Genomic DNA, 18,741 nt, shown 5'->3' with positions numbered 1-18,741 from the left:
AACCTAGGTAGTGTCTTTAAATTGCCTTTAAATTTTGCCTGGTAACAGAAGAACGTGATCTCCGTGGCACGCGGGAGGTAAAGTAAATGGGTGCTTTAGGAATAAGTGAGCTGCAGAGGTCACGGTCTGTGTATCTACTGTCATACCTTGAAAAGCATCGACTGCACAAGCCATCTATTTCTGCACTTTCTTTTTCCTTTCCCCGTGTCATATTTTTCTTATCCATCTGTGGATCAGTTTGAAAAAACTCTCCTCAGCTAAACAAAAATCTCCCCACAGCGGTGCAGTAACTCATGTCTGTACAGTTAAACTCCAGCAATCTATAGCTGTCAGTCCCTCCTACTTGTTATCTTTATACACGTCTACCCTCTCCAGCCTTTATCACTCTTTTTCAAGAATGAATGAATGACCTTTAGGTCCGCAGCCGAATCATTCTCCAGCATTCTGTCTAGTGCAGTGAAGTCATGATTGGGAAGGAAATACAGTCTGACCAATAGCATTCGTTTCTGACCAACACGGCAGACATTCATGACCAAAGGGAACACATCGTGTACTTATAGGAACACACTGTACATGATGAACCAATCGAAACACATTGTACGCGACCAGCAAAAAGGAACCCAGAATACATTATTGACCAATAAGAGCAAAGCTACTTATATTGCGGACCAGTTAGTATTGATCTAAACTGCATAATAAAACGATAACTTGCTAAACAATGCAATTTACATTTAGCGGATGCTTTTATACAAAGCGACTTACAGATTCAGGGAGCAATAAAGCGATATGTCGTACAGCAGCAATAATACAATAGATGCTAAAACAAAGTTACTAGTTTCAATAAAAGCCAGATATGCAATATGTGATACAATAATATAAGATGTATTTCAATTATGTTACAATACACCTAATGAGTAAAAATGATATAACCAACATAGGATTCAAATGTGTTTTATCTGAAAAGAACAAGAGTATCTGTTTCAACCTAAAACGTTGACTAAATAATACAATTATGTCATTTGCAAACTTGAAAAGTAACAGGTGTATGTTACTTATATTTAGATAAATGTTCAAAACTTACCATGATGACGAATGTGACAGGACCAATAAAACTCCAGATGAAATGATTATCAACCCTCAACCAACAACTGGAAAGACAAAAAAACCTGAAGTGAGAAATGACAAGAGTAGCAATAACCTGACCTCACAAGAAACTCAACTCTCTTATGAGGTGGAAATTTGAAGTAAAACCATACTATGTGATTCGTCCAAAAGCATATTATTATTAGAAAAGGCAAGAATGAAGCACCATGCCAAAACGCTCCTCTAAACCTTACAGTCACAGAAAGCAGTTCGAATGTAAACTCACAAATGATATCGTACCAATTCACACAAATCATAAAAGAGTTACGAATTGCCGGATTTACTGAATGATTACTCTCACAACTCGTTTCTGTATGAGATACTTCACAATCTTAACCTCGCGTCTTTAAACAAGCTGAAACAGCCGTCAACTTCATCAAAGTCTCCTGTAAATATGCCTGGAGGTTAAAAAAAAGATGCGCTGCTATGGTTGTCTCTAACATGACAGGCTTTCATTTGGATATGACTGAACAAACTGTCGCATCCAATCAAAGAGAAATGAGTATCTGAGAAACATATGGCCATATCACTCAAAGAGCGACACCACAATTACATAAACCAAACTCACACCTAACCAATAAAGCACACTTACGTCTGGTGCATACAGAAAAGAAACCCTTCAGATTCACTCACGCTTTCTTGGTGCCGTAGCTTTTGTAGTCGATGGCTGCCGAAATCCCCACCACTACAGCGGGAAACAGATAGCCGGATGCGTAATAGTACTTTCGCCGGGAGAATTCGCTCTCAAAGACTTCCACGAGCATGAGGAACAGCTGAACACCTTCCAAACACATCCAGGCAAACGCCGCCAGGAAGAAGAAATGAAGAACTCCAGCGATCACAGAGCAAACGATCTGATCAGAAAAACAGGACTTTCGTATCACTTTTCTACCTTTAAGCACATTATCTTCAAAAATCTGCAACAAAAACCATCACTTGGGTTGAACCCAAGTGAACGGCCTGCAGGGTAAGTGCCACAAACAGAACAGAACACGGATTTTGTCCAACGTCAGCAAAGAACTTTTCGTAATAGCAAAAATGTTGATACCTACCGGAGGTTCGGTCATGTTGATGCCCACGAGGAAGAGGAGCTCGGCGAGGAAGAGGTTGATGCACAGATTCTTGTGGATGGTGTTACGGTCACTCTGCAGGCCGCGGAAGAAGCAGAAAGTGAAGATACTAATGGCGAGGCAGACAAGCGAAACGGCGATGCCCATTCGCGTGATGACTGTCAGCAGGAGTTCGTGGACGCTCCCCTGACCCTTGAAAAGACACATTTGCATTCAAAGTCAGACAAAGATTCACTTAAGGCAGACGCTTGACTTGTCAGAATTTGTGCTGATGGTTTGTTGAAATGTAGAGGATGAATTAACTGTGACCTGTAAAAAATTGTCCAGGAATTCAAAATATAATGTAAGATTTATAGAAATATGTTATATAAATATATTTGTGGTTCATGAATGAATCCACAGGATCACTGAATGGATGAAGATTTGAAGTCTACCAAGGGACTGTCAAAGAACGACAGTGCTTGTATTCTTGAGCAAGACACTCGGGTTACTTCACGGAGGCTGAACTTGTAGTTAGTGTAGCACTTTGGATAAAAGCATCTGCTAAATGACCGCTTAATTAAAAACATATTGATTATGGAAGAGCAAACCTATAATTAACAGTGTAATTCACTTGAAGCTTACACTGCCTCCGTTTGCTGAGTGTGTCCGTTTAACTAAGACGGTCATTATCATTTATATCCAGAAGATGAAACGGGCCACGAGGTCAGAAGAACAGTGATTCAGCAAAAGACATTAACAGGGTTGCATTACGAGTTACTGACTTCAATTCTTTCAAACGGTTTAAAAGATGGTTGAGTCTTGTGTGAATGTTAATCTTTTATACCACACCAACGATCATTTTAATTTCTAGGTTACGCTAGTTACAAAGCTTTTTCTTTGCCAAGAAAGAAAACTTTACTTAACTTTCTTAAGATTTAAGATTCAAACTTAGGTCTTGCTGAAAATGTAGATTTAAGGGAAAAAAAAGCCAGTTAGCGAGGATTTTTGTCTTAAAAGTGTTTTTTGAATCTTTTCAGAGAATATTGGCTTTGCTACTAACAACCACAATGTTAAAGAGGGGGTATCATGCTATGTCATGCATTCTGACTTCTTTACACTGTTGAACATGCTTGCTTCTCTTGCTTAACATGGTCAACTTGTTAAAAAACAAATGGGACGTATGACATAGTAGCTTGATACACTCCCCCAGCACTCCCACGTGCATTGCATGTATACATTGTTCCTATGTCATAATGATAATGATATAATAAACGTATCCATCTGTTTTTCGCTATAGATAGCAATACGGTTTACAATAAATCAACATATTAACTTCAATGTTAACAGGAAACTGTCATAGCATGATACATAATATTGATATCGATCGCATGTCCGCACGCCAGCAGCTTTGGAGACCCTAGGGACAGTGTACTGCCACATTCCCGGCAAAGGATCATATATTTTCACATGATATTCAATGAAAATACAGTTTACTGGATTTGTTAAAACACAGTCGACCGATAACCCTAAGCCCTAAGTCGTATTACTTCATTACATTTCACTCACGGAGGCCCTGAACCTTCCAGATGTCACTACTAAGGTTGACGTGTTTCAGTGCAAGTGCTTTTAGTTCTGTACTGTGGTTAAATTTACAGCTGCTGTTCCATTGTCAGGGAAAGTTCATGGGCCAAGACCATGTAAGTAGTCGCACCACAAATCCCATAATTTCCACATTCATTACAGTTTAAACGATTGCTGCGTATGATATCATGTCATCCAGGCGTAATTGCATTGCTCCCAGAAACTTCTTGCACAAGAGCTTCATTGATCAAAGTAGACCGAGAATTATTTTTGTGCTCTGGGAAAGCGCTCCATTATGTTCATTTGTTCACTTGTAGAGATAAGTCGCTCGTGATGAACGCAAATTACGCCCAATTTATTCCACCATATCAGCAGAATAAAATGACATTCTGGAAACTCTGACTCAATATAAATCGGGATCATGTGAACGGCATAAAAAGCTGGAAATCAGTACTGAAGTATAGCTGCTGACTGAACTGAACGCTGATTTCTTGAATTTGACATCCCTCAGGTCTGAGTCTAAAGCTGATACTCACCGCATGTTCACGATGAGCCATCAGGATTGCAAAGTTAGTGAGGTGACTGCAGGAACACGTGGTGTGAGTCTTGTTTGTCGCTAGGAGTTTGCAGCCTTGCGTTGACCAGTATCCCATCATGCTCCTCTCAGAGTAGTTCCAGAAAGAGCAGTTTGGGTTGAAGTAATTCTCGGTCTGATGTATGGAGAAAAGAAACACATCTTGATCTATCAGGCACAAATACAGCAACAACAGCAAGCCTTTAAACAAGCCTTTTGACCTTTAAACATTTAATAATACACAAAAAAGTCATTTACACAAACTAGAAACCAATCATAGCCCTCATGAAACCCTATCTCAAAAAAAAATATCTCAAAGCAAGCAGACTGACCTTACGTTACCTTGTTTTCCTGTAGCACGTACAGTCCGAGTCAACTTTTACATCTACAACTTTTAGCATTTTTTCAAATTTAATACAGCGTATGTCATTACAAATGATATAATCAGTCGTGCGATTTCAGCGATTTTGAAATGAGAGAGGATTTGGGCTGGGTTTCCTGAAACCTTCATATCACTACGTCGTTCTTAAGAATATATCGCTACCACTGAAGGTTTCGGGAAACCAAGCCTTGGTCTTTACTTCTAAAGACTTCATGCATTCGAACTCAGTACAAGAACTCAGACATTTGTGCTAAACCTTATGCCATTCCAGCATGACCCCAGAACGCATAAAGATCATCCTGTTTAAGAAACCTGACCTTCTGTACCAAAGAGTAAACATGCGTAATGTCCCAAACTTGCTTATTTGATTAGTGACCCAGAATCTCGTCTTTTACTGTTTCAAGATCCAAAAACGTGTTTATTTCCAGGTTTTAAATTAGATTCCGAATCGCAGATTTGATCTCCCTACAATTTTATCAAAACAAAGACGGATAGACAGAATGAAGCACAAACACCTTAAACCAATAGCCGTCTCTAACTAAGCATTTGATCGCTTACGTCCAGATGCTCCAATGTGAATATGACCGGCTCTGACACAAACACGCGGCTGGACTCTTTGTTGATGGAGGCGGAGAGGATGTGGGAGTTGACGGTCAGGGTGTGGTTTTTGAATCCGCCCTCTCCCATTAACCTCACTGTGGCGTTCTCTGTACTCAGGAAATCCCCCAGGTGCTTATAGAGGACGAAGACCAACTTGGCAAAACCTTGAGTTAAAGACAAGAGAAGAATCTTAACACTTGTAAATTCTGAAAATGTAAGGTTTCTGACTGATTTTTATTTGAAACAAGGGGTGATACAGGAAGTGTTAGCCTTCTTTATTTATATCAACTAATGCCATGCAAATTGAAGTAAAATAATTTTACATGTTTTTAGACATTCTTTAGGTAACTTTCGTCCTCGTAACACACAAACACATCAAGTCTATTCAACAAGGTCTAGGTACTTGAAATGCGGCGGCTAAGGATTTCTGTTCACATACTGGGCACGAATATGTTCCTGGCCTTTATCACAGTAAATCTGCCACCACATCTTCACAACTCAAATGTTTCTGAAGTTTATTCACTCGTGTGCCAAATGTTCATTTGCTTACCGTTTTTACTGTTCAGTTTGACCGTGTTGGCTGACAGCTGAATTGCGGCTCCTCTTTTGCTGGTCTGCGGTAACCTGAAGTCTTGAATTTGGCCGTCAGTGCTTAACACGTACACGTCCAAAACTGAGCGAAGAGAAACACAGACAGACATGGATTACTGAATGTGACACTTCGGTGTTCTTATGATTCTTACACAGCCACACAAAGCACGCCTTCCCAAATCCATTAAACACTCCAGAATAAAAAGCTCACTGTTAATCTTCTATCGTGAAGGTACCGGCAGCTATTCTGGATCTCCAAATGCATAAACAGTCCCATTCAAGCAACGCTGATGTTGATCAAATTACTTTCACCATTGACCACAGCATGCTCCTACATAGACTCGAAAATGATGTCGGTATTAAGGAAATAGCTTTGAAATGGCTTAGATCTTATTTATGCGACCGTTTTCAATATGTAGCAATAAACAATGAGGTATCACGCAAATCGCAAGTCCAGTAAAGTGTACCACAGGGCTCAGTCTTAGGGCCTATGCTCTTCGCATTATACATGTTACCCCTAGGAGATATAATAAAGCGACACGAAGTAAGCTTTCACTGTTATGTTGATGATACGCAACTCTATATTTCCTCGAAGCCTCATGAAACACAGCAATTCCATCGAATAGTGGAATGCATAGTCGATATAAAAAAGTGGATGAGTAGCAATTTTTTATTACTGAACTCGGACAAAACTGAAGTGTTACTTATCGGACCGAAAACCGTCCTACGTAACAACCAAGAATACTGCTTGACTATTGATGGATCTTCCATAAAACCCTCATCTTCAGCTAAGAATCTTGGCTTTATATTCGATAGTACTCTGTCAATTGAGAACCAGGTCGCCAACACCTGTAAAATTGCGTTTTTCCATCTTAAAAATATATCTAAACTACGTCATATGCTGTCATCATCAGATTCAGAGAAGCTTATACATGCCTTTATGACATCAAGACTAGATTACTGTAATGCAGTAATGCAGTAATACACCTAAACTTTGGAACAGTCTTCCCTGCACTGTCCGGGAGGCAGACACACTCTGTCAGTTTAAATCTAGACTAAAGATAATCTAGACTTAATCTTGCATACACTACACTATCATAATATATACATTTCAAAGATCTAGGCTGCACTAGTTAGATCAACCGGAACCAGGGACACTTCCAATAACAACTGATGCATTTGTTGCATTAAAGAGTGCAGAACAGTACTCTACTCTCAGCCAGTCTTGTGTCATTGTTCCAAGGTTACTAGAGCGGGCAGGATGCAGTCCAAGGTTACCGGAGCGGGCAGGGCGCAATCCATTCCCAGACCTGACAAATGCTGGACGAAGAACGTGGCGACTCTACAAAACTTCAGTCGCTATTAGATTATTAATGATAATTTTAAATCTAAATTTGTTTTTTATTTTGCCTTGTTGTGCAAGCACCGTCGAGCTTGTGCAGAGGCAGCAGTTTTTGCCAGAGGGGAACTGGAATCCCCTGGTTAGGCCTGGTTTCCCTCTGAGGTTTTTTTCTCCTCCAATGGAGTTTTGGGTTCCTCGCCACCGCTTACATACTGTTTTGCACTGTTTGCCTGGCCGGGGGGGCTGCTAGAATTTGATAGTCTTATTTAATTAACACTGCATATAGGAATTTATTGTGTGTCTGATATTTGACCTGTGTTTTGACTTCCATAACCTTTTATGTTTTACTTATAGTCAATGTTTTCTTGTACAGCTGCTTTGTAACAATGAAAATTGTAAAAAGCGCTATATAAATAAAGCTGACTTGACTTGACTTTCAGAATAAGGTCATTTTATTAACCGCCTGAGAAGTTTTCTGACCTCGCTTTCCGACAAAGCCGAACAGAAGAATGATCACGCCTCTATTCACCGCTACGTGCTCGCCGGAGAGATAGGAAACTTCCACCAATCAACGGAGACGATCCGATATCAGGAGTTAAAAGAACAGTCGGCCACCATCTGAATGTCAAATATGCCCAAGATCAAAACTATCATTGGGTTTTTACTCGGCTTCTCCCAGTGGGTTGAGATAGCTCTGTAGTTTGGCAGAGCTGATCTGGGCTGAGCCGTCGAGCGACTGCGGACTGCTCCAGTCAGCCCGTGCTCTCTTTGATGTGTAAAATTACCGTAGGGTCATGAGGACATCGGTATCAACACAAACCCCTTCCATGTTCTCCGTTCCATCTGAGAGAAGGAAATGAAAACTTTACTTTCCTTTGCTTCTCTCTCCATCTTGCTGTGGTGCGGCGTCTAATTTAATTTAATCTAAAGACTGTGTTCGTAAAGAAGTTTCCCAGTGTGCCTCGGGGCGCAGTCAGCTCTTTGCATTTTCACCATATCATTTTAAAATAAGCAGCAGAAAACAAAAAATTGTTAAGCGGGCATTGAGATGAGCGCAGCAGAAATATTCTCTCATTTAAGTGGGGAATGTTATCTCATTAACAATGACTGCTGGTCGCAGATTCAAGAAATATACTGCAGCCCTTTTCTAATGAAATTAAGTTAAATGCCACTTTAATAAAAAAACGCTGGCTACTTCATCACATTTACAGGTTTCTGCACTAAAATAAATGTTTAAGCATACTACAAGAAATATACTGCAGCCCTTTAGATGAAGCGATGTCCTTTTCGCAGTAAATTCAACTGATGAATTAACCTTCTAACGTTATTTATTGACCCTCATGACATTTAATCCTCGTGTGATTTCATGAATCGAAACGATGCTTAGCATAACGCTCACGAGAAATGTTACATGACAGAAGTCCATACAATACAGATTTTGAGTTGTGACTCGTATCCCATTAACCACACATACACTCAGATATGGCGGTGTTCTGATCTGATCCTTCACCCAAAAATGCTAATTCATTAATCATTTACTCACCCACCACAATCCTGCAGAACACAAAAAAAGATAGTTTGAAGAATGCTGAATACTCATTGTTTGGACACGAAACTTCTGAGACATTTCTTTTGTGTTGAACAAGAAGGCATATGCAGGTTTTGAAAGACATGGGGGTGAATGATGACTGCACTTTTAGTTTTGGGTGAACTATCCCTTTTATTTGAAAAGGCACAGCTTGGACCCAAAAAGGAAGAAACGAGCGGCATGGACATTCCATGAACTAACCCATAATACGTCCAGGTTTGGAGCAAATGATGACACGCTCTTCATTTTGAGTGTAAGAATTTAAGCAAAGAAGCAGCCTCGCTGTTTAGGGAGAATTTCCACACAGCCAACTTGAAAATCAAGGGGGTGGAAGACTATTGAGCCAAGGTTAAAGGGAAAACCATGGCAACCCGGAGGCCTGTGCAGTGAAACGACAGATGAGTGCACAAAGCTGACTTATATGAATGAGATCACATTACTAATAAACTCCGCTGGCAGGGCCCTGGGCTGGATTCCCTCTATGTGAACAGTGAAATCAAGGCTGCCGCATGCTGAGACCTGAGCTAAATCTATTCTGTTTCAAATCCCACCTCTCACTCACTCTCTCTTTGTCTTCGGCCGTAACTGCAACCATAGAAAATGACAAAAAGAACAATATCTTCTTACTTAGAAGTACTCAAGGAGACAATACCCAAATCACAGCATAATGCCTAAGAGTGTCAATGTTGTTGATGCAGCTGTATGTACTGTTAACTCCTCATCTGATGCATATACAGCCGTATACAGTCCAAACCCCCTTTAACTACTTAAATGAAACGAACGAAGCCATTGTTCCAAACCCACATGACCTGACAGTTACTTTCTTAGAACAACATTAAGCTATTTTGGTCTTATGTTATCATATTACTTCAGAGGACTTGGAATAATATGCACAGGTTGAGAGGGCTATATTTATAACTTTGCCTTCCTTTTTTAAAGTATCCATTCATTGTGACCGAAAAAAGGGGAGCCAGGAACCCATTAGTGACATACTGTAAGGGGATGTAAATAAAAGCAGAATAGTTCACCCAAAAATGGAAACAGAATTTCTTCTGCAAAAAGATATGATTAAACATTCATTGAAACATTCATTGAAATATCTTCTTTTTTGTTCTGAAGAATTAAGTAAGTCATCCAGGTTTGAAATGGGGGGGAATGATGAGAGAATTCTCCTTTTTGGGTGAACTATCACTTCAATGTATGTAATACAAAAAACTGTCTATATCCACATGCTTTCTATATAACATAAACTACATTTGCAACCCATTTTCATTCCCATAGTATGATGTATTTTATCCACCGGGAACAGATCTGATCCTGAAAAGTGGCGGTTTCCGCTTGGTGACGTCAGACATAAGAGAAAACACTGTCTGAGGCAGAGCAAGCTATTACATTTTGATGAAAGATTATAAAAACAAATATTTCTCTCTTTGGAATAACATGCACTGATGAACAGTTTACAGCCAAAAATGAGCATAAAGAATGCAAATAGGTTTAATTCTGATTTCATGTTGACTTTAATCAAAGGCCTATCCAAATTTTCATGATACCATCAGATGTTATGAAGCTATAACCCAATAACCGAACAGTCTGAAAGGGAATTTCTCTCCCATGAAAAGAAAATAAATCACGGAAAGAAATTCGATGGCCTTCAAATTTTATTAGATGTTTTTCAAAGTGCAGGCTCCAGCCAGAACATTATACCTTTTCTCTTTAATACAACAAACACACTTTTGTTCAATAATCACCAGACTGACCAGGGGCCACACAGCTACTAAATCTCAGATTTCCTGTGTTTAGCAGAATTCAATCGTGACATGATGGATTTACAATTGTAACTGTCTATCCATCTAGTCCACTGCTGAAGAATGAACAATTTTGATAAAAAACATTTATTTTATGATCAACAGGCCAGACTGAACTATTAAAACGCACAATAGTAAAATGAAAAATCTCACCAGCATCAGTGTGCAAGACATTCGTGGTACTGCTTTGTAACTTACTGATCTTTACCGTTTTCTTCTCATGATTGATAAACTTTAAGCATGATGTCCCTCAGGGTTCTGTCTCAGGGCCCCTTTTTATTTTGAAAGTTTAACCACTTTATAAACATTACCATCGACTTCTTACTGATGACACACTCTAATGTGGACTTCAATATATCTAAAATCAAGACATTTCAGACAGATCAGTTCTTGTGCAAACACATTTCTGGTTCAAATCGCAACAATCATTACCAATTTGTTAAAAAAATTATGAACTAACCAGACATAGAGGTATCCATCAACATTTAACTCTCACTGATCTTTTACAGTACATGTGTAGATTTTTACAGCTTGTGGACCGGGTTAAGAATAATAAACCTTGGTTAAATCTCAAGGCACATTGCGACAACGTGACCGGCGGAAAAGAAACCGGCAAATGCAATCAGAGGTTTGATACCGTAAACTCTTGTCAAAAGTCACATTCAAGCAATTTGGTGAATCCTGGTTTCTCTGCTGCCTAGTATATTCTCGTAACTCCGGATATAAACATTGCAATCAGAGCAATGATTTATTTAGCCAAGATCGAAACTGCCGGGAAAGGCTCCCTAAATGAAGCAGCGAGAGGTTTGAATCGTGTAGGGTTACTTTGCACTTCACGTTCTGTGGACTGACAGGGAAAGTTGATATCTGAAGAGACGAGTGAAGGGGTGTGTGCACTGTCAGAAGCCGAGTGTGCGAACCTCATCTGAGGAATTCTGCAAAACGTAACCTTTTGATCTACCGAGACCACCACTCTTAACCTACAGGCAGACTGAAATCTTCACAAACACAAGATAGAAGGGACGTTTCTTAAGAGTGACATGGACTACCTTGGGCTTGCTGGAATATTCAAATGCTGATTATTGTTATGCTGATACATCATTAACATATTACGAAATAACGGTTTTATTCAAATAATGTTTTTTAGGTAAAGAACGTACACTTCATAACATGTAGTACAGAGCAGATGTTTTCCATCCAGATATGAAATAATTGTGTTCAGACAAGTTCTGAGAAACTGGTGCGATGCTGCTGTAGCAAGACCCATCAAAGCTGTTCTGTTGCATTTCATACTGTGCAGTCTGCTTTACTGCCTGTTTAATAAATGATGTATCTACGCTTTACACTTTCCTTCCGTTATCTCTGAGGATCAGCTCCCAAATGTGTCTACTCAGAAAGACTTAACTGCTCCAGTGCTGTATCGGAAATGAACAACACTGTCTCCATTTCCACCGATAGCTGCTCTCCACAAGTGGCCGTTCACACGGGACACATTTTGTTTTCATTTTTGGTTTACGTAAACATACTGTTTCTGCACTTTTCTCACACCGTGAGTGTTGTGTTTTAAAGATGTGAGAGCCATAATATATTTTAGAACTTTCTTTAAAGGGATAGTCATCGTGTACTCACCCTCAAACCCTGTATAAATGTCTTTGTACTGTGAACAAAAAGGAAGATATTTGAAAGAATGTCAGTAACCAAAGAGTTTTCATCCCCCATTGACTCCCATAGTTTTTATTTTTCCTGCTATGGGAGTAAATGGGGGATGAGATCTGTTTGGTTACTGAAATTCTTACAAATACCCTCCTATGTGTTCACAGTACAAAGACATTTATGCAGTTTTGGAGTAAATGATGACAGAATGTAGATTTTTGCATTCACAGATTTCAAGACATACACAGCAAAATAACCATAAAATGATCAAACAACACGATATTTCTATACGTGGTCTTGTAACAAAGAATGTTTTTCAATGTATCTTTGTGATACGGCCGCACATTCATAATTGAAAGAATGCATTTATAGCACAGTGACAGAAAACCTTCAATGGTTCAACGTACGACTAAGAAGTCTAAAAGCCACAATATGAGCTTGGTGTTCATATTAAAAACCTAAGATGGCCTTCACAATGTTACGTAAGATCTTGTACTGAAACGATCCTGAAAGAGCACTTGAGGACTCTGAGAGCAGATGTGCTATCTACACACTACAATAAAGGTTAAAACCCCTCGGTGGTCTCACTCTTTGCAATTCTGATGCCTTCCGATTTGGGTTTCATAAAGCGTCATTAGGCATCGGTCCTGACATGTGACTCGACGTGAAACCTCCTCAGTCATTTCAAAAGTTAAAGACTCATATAAAACGACTCACTGATGTTCTCGGCGGGCACTCTGACGACAGCGGGCTCGATCAGGTTGTCTGCAAGGACAAAGGCTCCTTCCTCCAGGGTATCGAGTAACATGGTGGCGGCGTGTGTTTGCTCTGTGGAATTCATGTCCTCCCAGGATTTAAGGGCTTCTGGCCTCAGGAGGTTGTCAACCGTGTCCACGATGGCCTGTAACCATGGAAACAAGAGAAGACAGGCAGTTGATATTTTTCCCTCCCTTTCACAGGAAAAAGGACTGGGCACATGGAGCACACAGGGGACGACAGAAGCAAATGAGACTTGTGACAGGCATCAACAACTATAATGGGAAATGAAACAGTTTTTGGATCTGTAAAAGAAGTGCGATCGGAGCAAACATATTTGTTACGGCTTGACAGTAAATGTGTTGCGCGTGTTTATGCCAACTTTGTCATTACAGATGACGGGGTTAAGAAAAATGAAACCACCAAATACAAAACAAAACAATTGTTTTTTTCGTCATGAATTTATTTGAAAGGTTTAACAAAAATGCTAATCTTTTCCCAAGTGCTAAGTAACCAACCCCTGGGGAACACGCAGCCCTGCTTGGGAGTCATTGCATTACCCATTTACCAAAGATTAATTGGAAAACAGGCACAGCCTTCTATGCATAAAAGTCCACTTGGGTATCCCAGTAGAAATGTAAAGCTGCTCCCAGCTGCTGCCCGCTGCTTTGAGGAAGCAAACGCTCCATGATTGCTGTATTAAATTTCCTCTTGGGGATCAATAAAGCTCGGCTTCCTATCTGTAACAGGATCTAACCATAACGCTGTCAAAAAAAATCTTCCCGTAAGGTAAAAAGGGATATCAGGCTGAAAAGCCGCTTGCAGAAAACAGACAGCCTGCTGAAGAATAGGATATTCTCATTTGTATCCAGGAGGAATGGTTTCATTTCCTAAGGCCTTGACCGGGATCTAATTGAATTAAAAATCCCGACGGGGCTACAACACTGCGGTGGAAGAGGATGATTTTAACATGGTGTCAATCTCTGGACATTATTACAAGGGCAAGTGAAGGAACTTAAAGGAAATGATCAACTTCCCTACTTTACATGTGAAACCTTAAAGTGGACATATTTATGAAACACTATATACTTGAAAACAATAGCTTAATGTTCTCAATATTTCAATGCTACTAGAGATCAAACTAAATGTGTCCCACTGTTTAAGACATACATGTTACATAAAAACAGATCGCGTCATGAAAAATAAACAAAACGCATCATGCAAAATAAACTAATTTAAATAAGAGAATAAATAACACACACACAAGGTTTGCCAGACCGCAGCTCTAAATGATTATTATGATCATTATTTAACGTAATTATGTTGCAAGTTTAAACGTGCATGCGTCTTACAATACCAAATCATATTTCTAGGGCTGTCAATGTTAATATTTAACACCAAAACACACATTTTTCTGTCATTCTCTATAGCATTACATTATATAGTCACGTTCTTATTCATATGAAGGCCTTTAAACTATTTATGTGCGATTTGAAATGGTTGTATTGACACGGCAACATGACAGCGGTCCCTTCTGGTATAGAATCTGTCAGATAGGACACCAGTATTAACTTCTCTTTCGTACTTGAATGAACAAAAACACACAAGATTATGCCAGAAAGCACATTTTGTTGAGTATATTCGCGAGTACAGTTAAATGAAGTCTTGAATGAAGGAGTAGTGAAAATAGGAAGCGCATTAGATCTGCTCAGAGCGGCAGCTCTTAAAGGGGCAGCGCTCTTAAACGTGCTGCTGTGACTCCCGTCACTAATGTTAATCAGAGAACAAAAGACAAGAAGAAATGAACGTGATTTTATAGCTTTAAAAAGATTAAGCAGTAAGTGTAAAGTGTTAGAAAACGTTATTCTCTGTATATTTCCTTCTTCTTAGACACGGATTATAATGTAAAAATATATATTCTAATAAAGTTTTATAAAATATTAGCATGCTGGTTTCCTTTCATAAAATCATTTCATAAAAAAGCACTTTGTAATGTACAAAGATTAATAAATCCTAAAAACTACTGGTAGTTAATGTTAGCTAATGCTTACGTTAACAAATACCAAAATGTAAAGTGTGAAATGTTAAATTAATGTCAAAGTTGATGTCGTGTTTTTTATTTGACTGGGTCTCTATCTCTAGCACTGCTGAACTTCTAAGGAGCTTAGAAAAACCTGTTCACTCCACCAGCATGTAAACTCTTGTACGCAGCCCAGATAAAATAGATTATCTGTCACATTATAAGAATGAAAAAGCGGATATGTTGGACAGCAGTGATCCGACACGCAGAGAAAACACGTTCCAGCGATAATCATTCGACTTGAAACGTCTACTTGAAAGGGGTCGAGTTGACAGAAGCGATGGAGAGCTCGCGGTTAAGGCGCTGTGCCTGTAATGCGAATGTTGCCGGTTCGGTCGCAGATGGGGCGATCTAAGAACCGTAGACTTTCTAAGAGGATCCCATTACGACGGAGCCCTTGAGCGAGACACCGGACCCACGATGGATCCGGGGGGACTGCCTATGCAATTAGTCAACTGTAAGTCACTTCAGATCCAAAGCATCTGCTAAACCACAAGTAGAGTCATGCCACTTTCCTTGTTCTCTGCCATGTTCATTTGTCTGGTTGCTGATTGAGTGCTGTGTGGGCTGAATGAAGTGTGACTCGGTGGGCTGAAAGGATTTCTCTCCTACCTGAAGGAGCACAGCCACGGCAACTGCCACCAATTACAAAGACCTCAGCGTTACAAAGAGCCAGACACATAAATGAGTCTGTCCTCAACGGCGAGCCCTTCTGACAGTTGGTTTGCGGAATATTGACCGTCTCTTTCATCACTGTGTGTGGAGAGCGGTGTTGGGAGCAGACAAGCTTTTATCTTCATCCTGGCCAAGGTCACGGAACGCCCGGTCCAACCAGTTTTACGCATTTGCGTCAACGGCGGGTGTAAACATTGAAAAACTGGTGCTTTGTGCGTTTTTAATTTGCTGACTGTTTGTCGAGATTAGGACCTTCATTTAAATGCAAACGAACTGTGAGGAAGAAAAATAGCAGCTCACATGCAAGGAATTTCTAGCTGAAAACAATGTGGTGTTGGCCAGTTTTCATTGAAGCCAAAATGCTTTTTAGTTTAATTAGAGGTCTTTAGTAACATGTGGATTTTTATTTAAAACAAACCAACACTGGTGCAATGGAGATTACGGCCTCTGGCATGTATTTTATTTAGATTACTGTATGTAAATCTGTCAGATAGATGAACACTCTAGCAGTGCTTCTAGTGCAGAATAGAAGTAGCTTTCCTGCATTTTAATGCCAGAAGTTTAGTGGCTGGTGTTTAATTGATCTAAAGTGACTTCAGGCAAATTTAATCTGATAATATCCCGTACCCATCTATATTCATTGACAGAATAGGTGCTTTTAAAAGACCACCAAGATTCGGGATAAACGAGTTACCGTAGAGTTTATAAACAACACATTTGGTAAACAAGACATCATCAAGACTCAGACATCTTAGGCCTTGTTCACACATACGCGGGAACTTTTCCTTCTTATTAAAAAAATAACTTATCCACGCTGAAACCCTCTGAAAAGTGCTGACAAATGCCTGCCAAACCAACAGGCAGCGAAATAACCCAAACCATAAAGCTAAATTGGCCAATCAGAAGCCTAGAATCTGACGTCAAACGAAGGAGATAGCGGCGCGCATTCCATCGCCATAAGCCAAATCTCCGGTTTCACCATCTAAACAACAAAAGCGAAAGCAGTGTTTGTTAAAATCTTCACCACGGCAGGAGTTTTCAAAAACGTTTGGTTTCGGTGATCGAGTACTGCGTTTGCGTGTGGATGAACGGCCAAATCGCATAGAAAAAGCTGCGGTTTTGAAAATACCAGTGTTCCTGTAGACAGGGCCTTACAATGAGACAACTCTGACAAATCAACAGGTCGCCGGAGAAAAGGATATGTTTGAGTTTGTGACAGAACAGACACATTGGTATGGGATTTGTATGGGTTTATATTTTCTAGTAAAGCACCTTACAGCTTAAAGATTCTGTGGCCAGGAGGCATAAGGTGGTTGGCTATGATTGCCCGACACCAAAATCTGGTGGCAAAAACAAAGACAAAACAAAGATCTAATGCAGAACACGCTATCATCTAAACACAGTTCCCATTTTGGAGAAATGAGGAGCATTTCAGGAGGAAAATCGGATCCTGCAGCTGTCTGCCAGGAGGTAGAAACACACACAAACACCTTCAAAGCAACTAAAACTATGATGATGGTGAAGCCTAGTCAGATCTAATCCCATTGACTTCCATATAAATTTCCATAAATGACCAGTCAACATTTGGCAGTCTAATGAGGACAGTACTATTGTAAAATCAATAAAGACTACAGAATTCAGACTCAAGGCTGCAATTCAAGCATAAGATGATTAGAATTCAAAGAAAGGCAAAACAAATAACACCAAGCAGTACAAACACAAACTATTCATTAAAAACCACTGCTTTTACACATTACAACAATAGGAATGTATATATATATATATATATATATATATATATATATATATATTATTTTCCCTTGATGTTCAAACCTTGAAAGGTTTTACTCAAATTACTCACTTTTTTGTCAATTTATATATCCACTTTACATAATCTCCAAATGCATATGAACTACATACAGTATTTGTGCAGTGTGAATATTTCAGTATTCCTCTTACAAATGCAGCTTTGAATAACAAATGAATAACACAGAATTGAGGATGACAACATTTAACGAGAGTTATGCATGACATGCAGACAAACAGATGAAAGCAACAGTAGAGATAGACGTCCACTAGACGGAAGAGAGAAAGAGCAGTTTGAAGGGCTCAGTTGAGAAAGCTTTGATCAGGCTATCAGCTGACAGAACAGCACATTTATTACTGTAGGAAGACAATCATTTGCAGCAAAAAGAGAGACAAGCCTTAAAGTAAGTCTAACAGAAGTGGAGCTAAAAGATTGGGGAATGAACAGACATTGGAAACGTGAAGACTATGAACATGATGAAGGAACTGAATGGAGAACAGAAGAATGTGGACAGAGTGAGCAAAAGGCAAAGAAACCCAAACTGAAGTGTAGCTGCAAGCAGCAATTCTCAGGGTCCAAGCACAAGAACTTTCACAAAACTGTTCATTTTATAACAATAGCTGTTGTTCATAAGGGCTTAATACTCTTAATACCCTTAAATGACACACAAACATTTGTGACAGTATGTCAGTGATAACCTCACCACCTATATACATTTCTTCAGTGGGAATCAAAACGCACAGAATGGACACTGCTGGTGCTATACTATACTATTTCATGCATTCAACATGGCCTCTTGTAAAAACAACAGTATTTTAATAAACAGCTGTCTTCATGTAAAAATGAGGACTTTGGTCAACGACATGGAAGTTGAACATTGGAAAATCAGGCACGAATGCTCTCCCATAGTTTAAGATATTTTAGATTTAGATTTCCCTTATATTGTGCCACAAGCACCCAGATGATATAAACTTTACTTGATCCAGAATAGTTTGTCAAATAGGCCACACCCCACATTTCTCGTTGGCCTCAGACAGCCAAATGGAATTGAAAGTTTAACATGTCTGATGATTATTGAAAATGGCACTGCAGACTATTTGTCTGCAAAATGG

General features: G+C 39.5%; 1 protein-coding gene across 3 annotated transcripts in view; it reads right to left on the bottom strand.

Annotated features, from left to right (window-relative positions):
• The window catches only part of adgrl2b.1 (adhesion G protein-coupled receptor L2b, tandem duplicate 1), an 84,126-nt gene that overhangs the window by 13,380 nt on the left and 52,005 nt on the right, over nucleotides 1-18,741 (bottom strand). For all 3 annotated transcript variants that reach the window (XM_079452921.1, XM_079452922.1, XM_079452923.1), the window contains exons 9-15: nucleotides 13,029-13,212; nucleotides 5,883-6,005; nucleotides 5,291-5,496; nucleotides 4,313-4,486; nucleotides 2,196-2,405; nucleotides 1,777-1,997; nucleotides 1,082-1,148 (exon numbers count right to left, since the gene is read on the bottom strand). In XM_079452921.1, coding sequence (XP_079309047.1) covers nucleotides 1,082-1,148; nucleotides 1,777-1,997; nucleotides 2,196-2,405; nucleotides 4,313-4,486; nucleotides 5,291-5,496; nucleotides 5,883-6,005; nucleotides 13,029-13,212 — 1,185 coding nt within the window. The remainder of the gene's footprint in view (nucleotides 1-1,081; nucleotides 1,149-1,776; nucleotides 1,998-2,195; nucleotides 2,406-4,312; nucleotides 4,487-5,290; nucleotides 5,497-5,882; nucleotides 6,006-13,028; nucleotides 13,213-18,741) is intronic.

The sequence above is a fragment of the Barbatula barbatula genome, assembly GCF_947034865.1.
Source record: "Barbatula barbatula genome assembly, chromosome: 3".
Lineage (NCBI taxonomy): Eukaryota > Metazoa > Chordata > Actinopteri > Cypriniformes > Nemacheilidae > Barbatula > Barbatula barbatula.
This window is presented reverse-complemented; position numbering and strand designations above follow the sequence as displayed.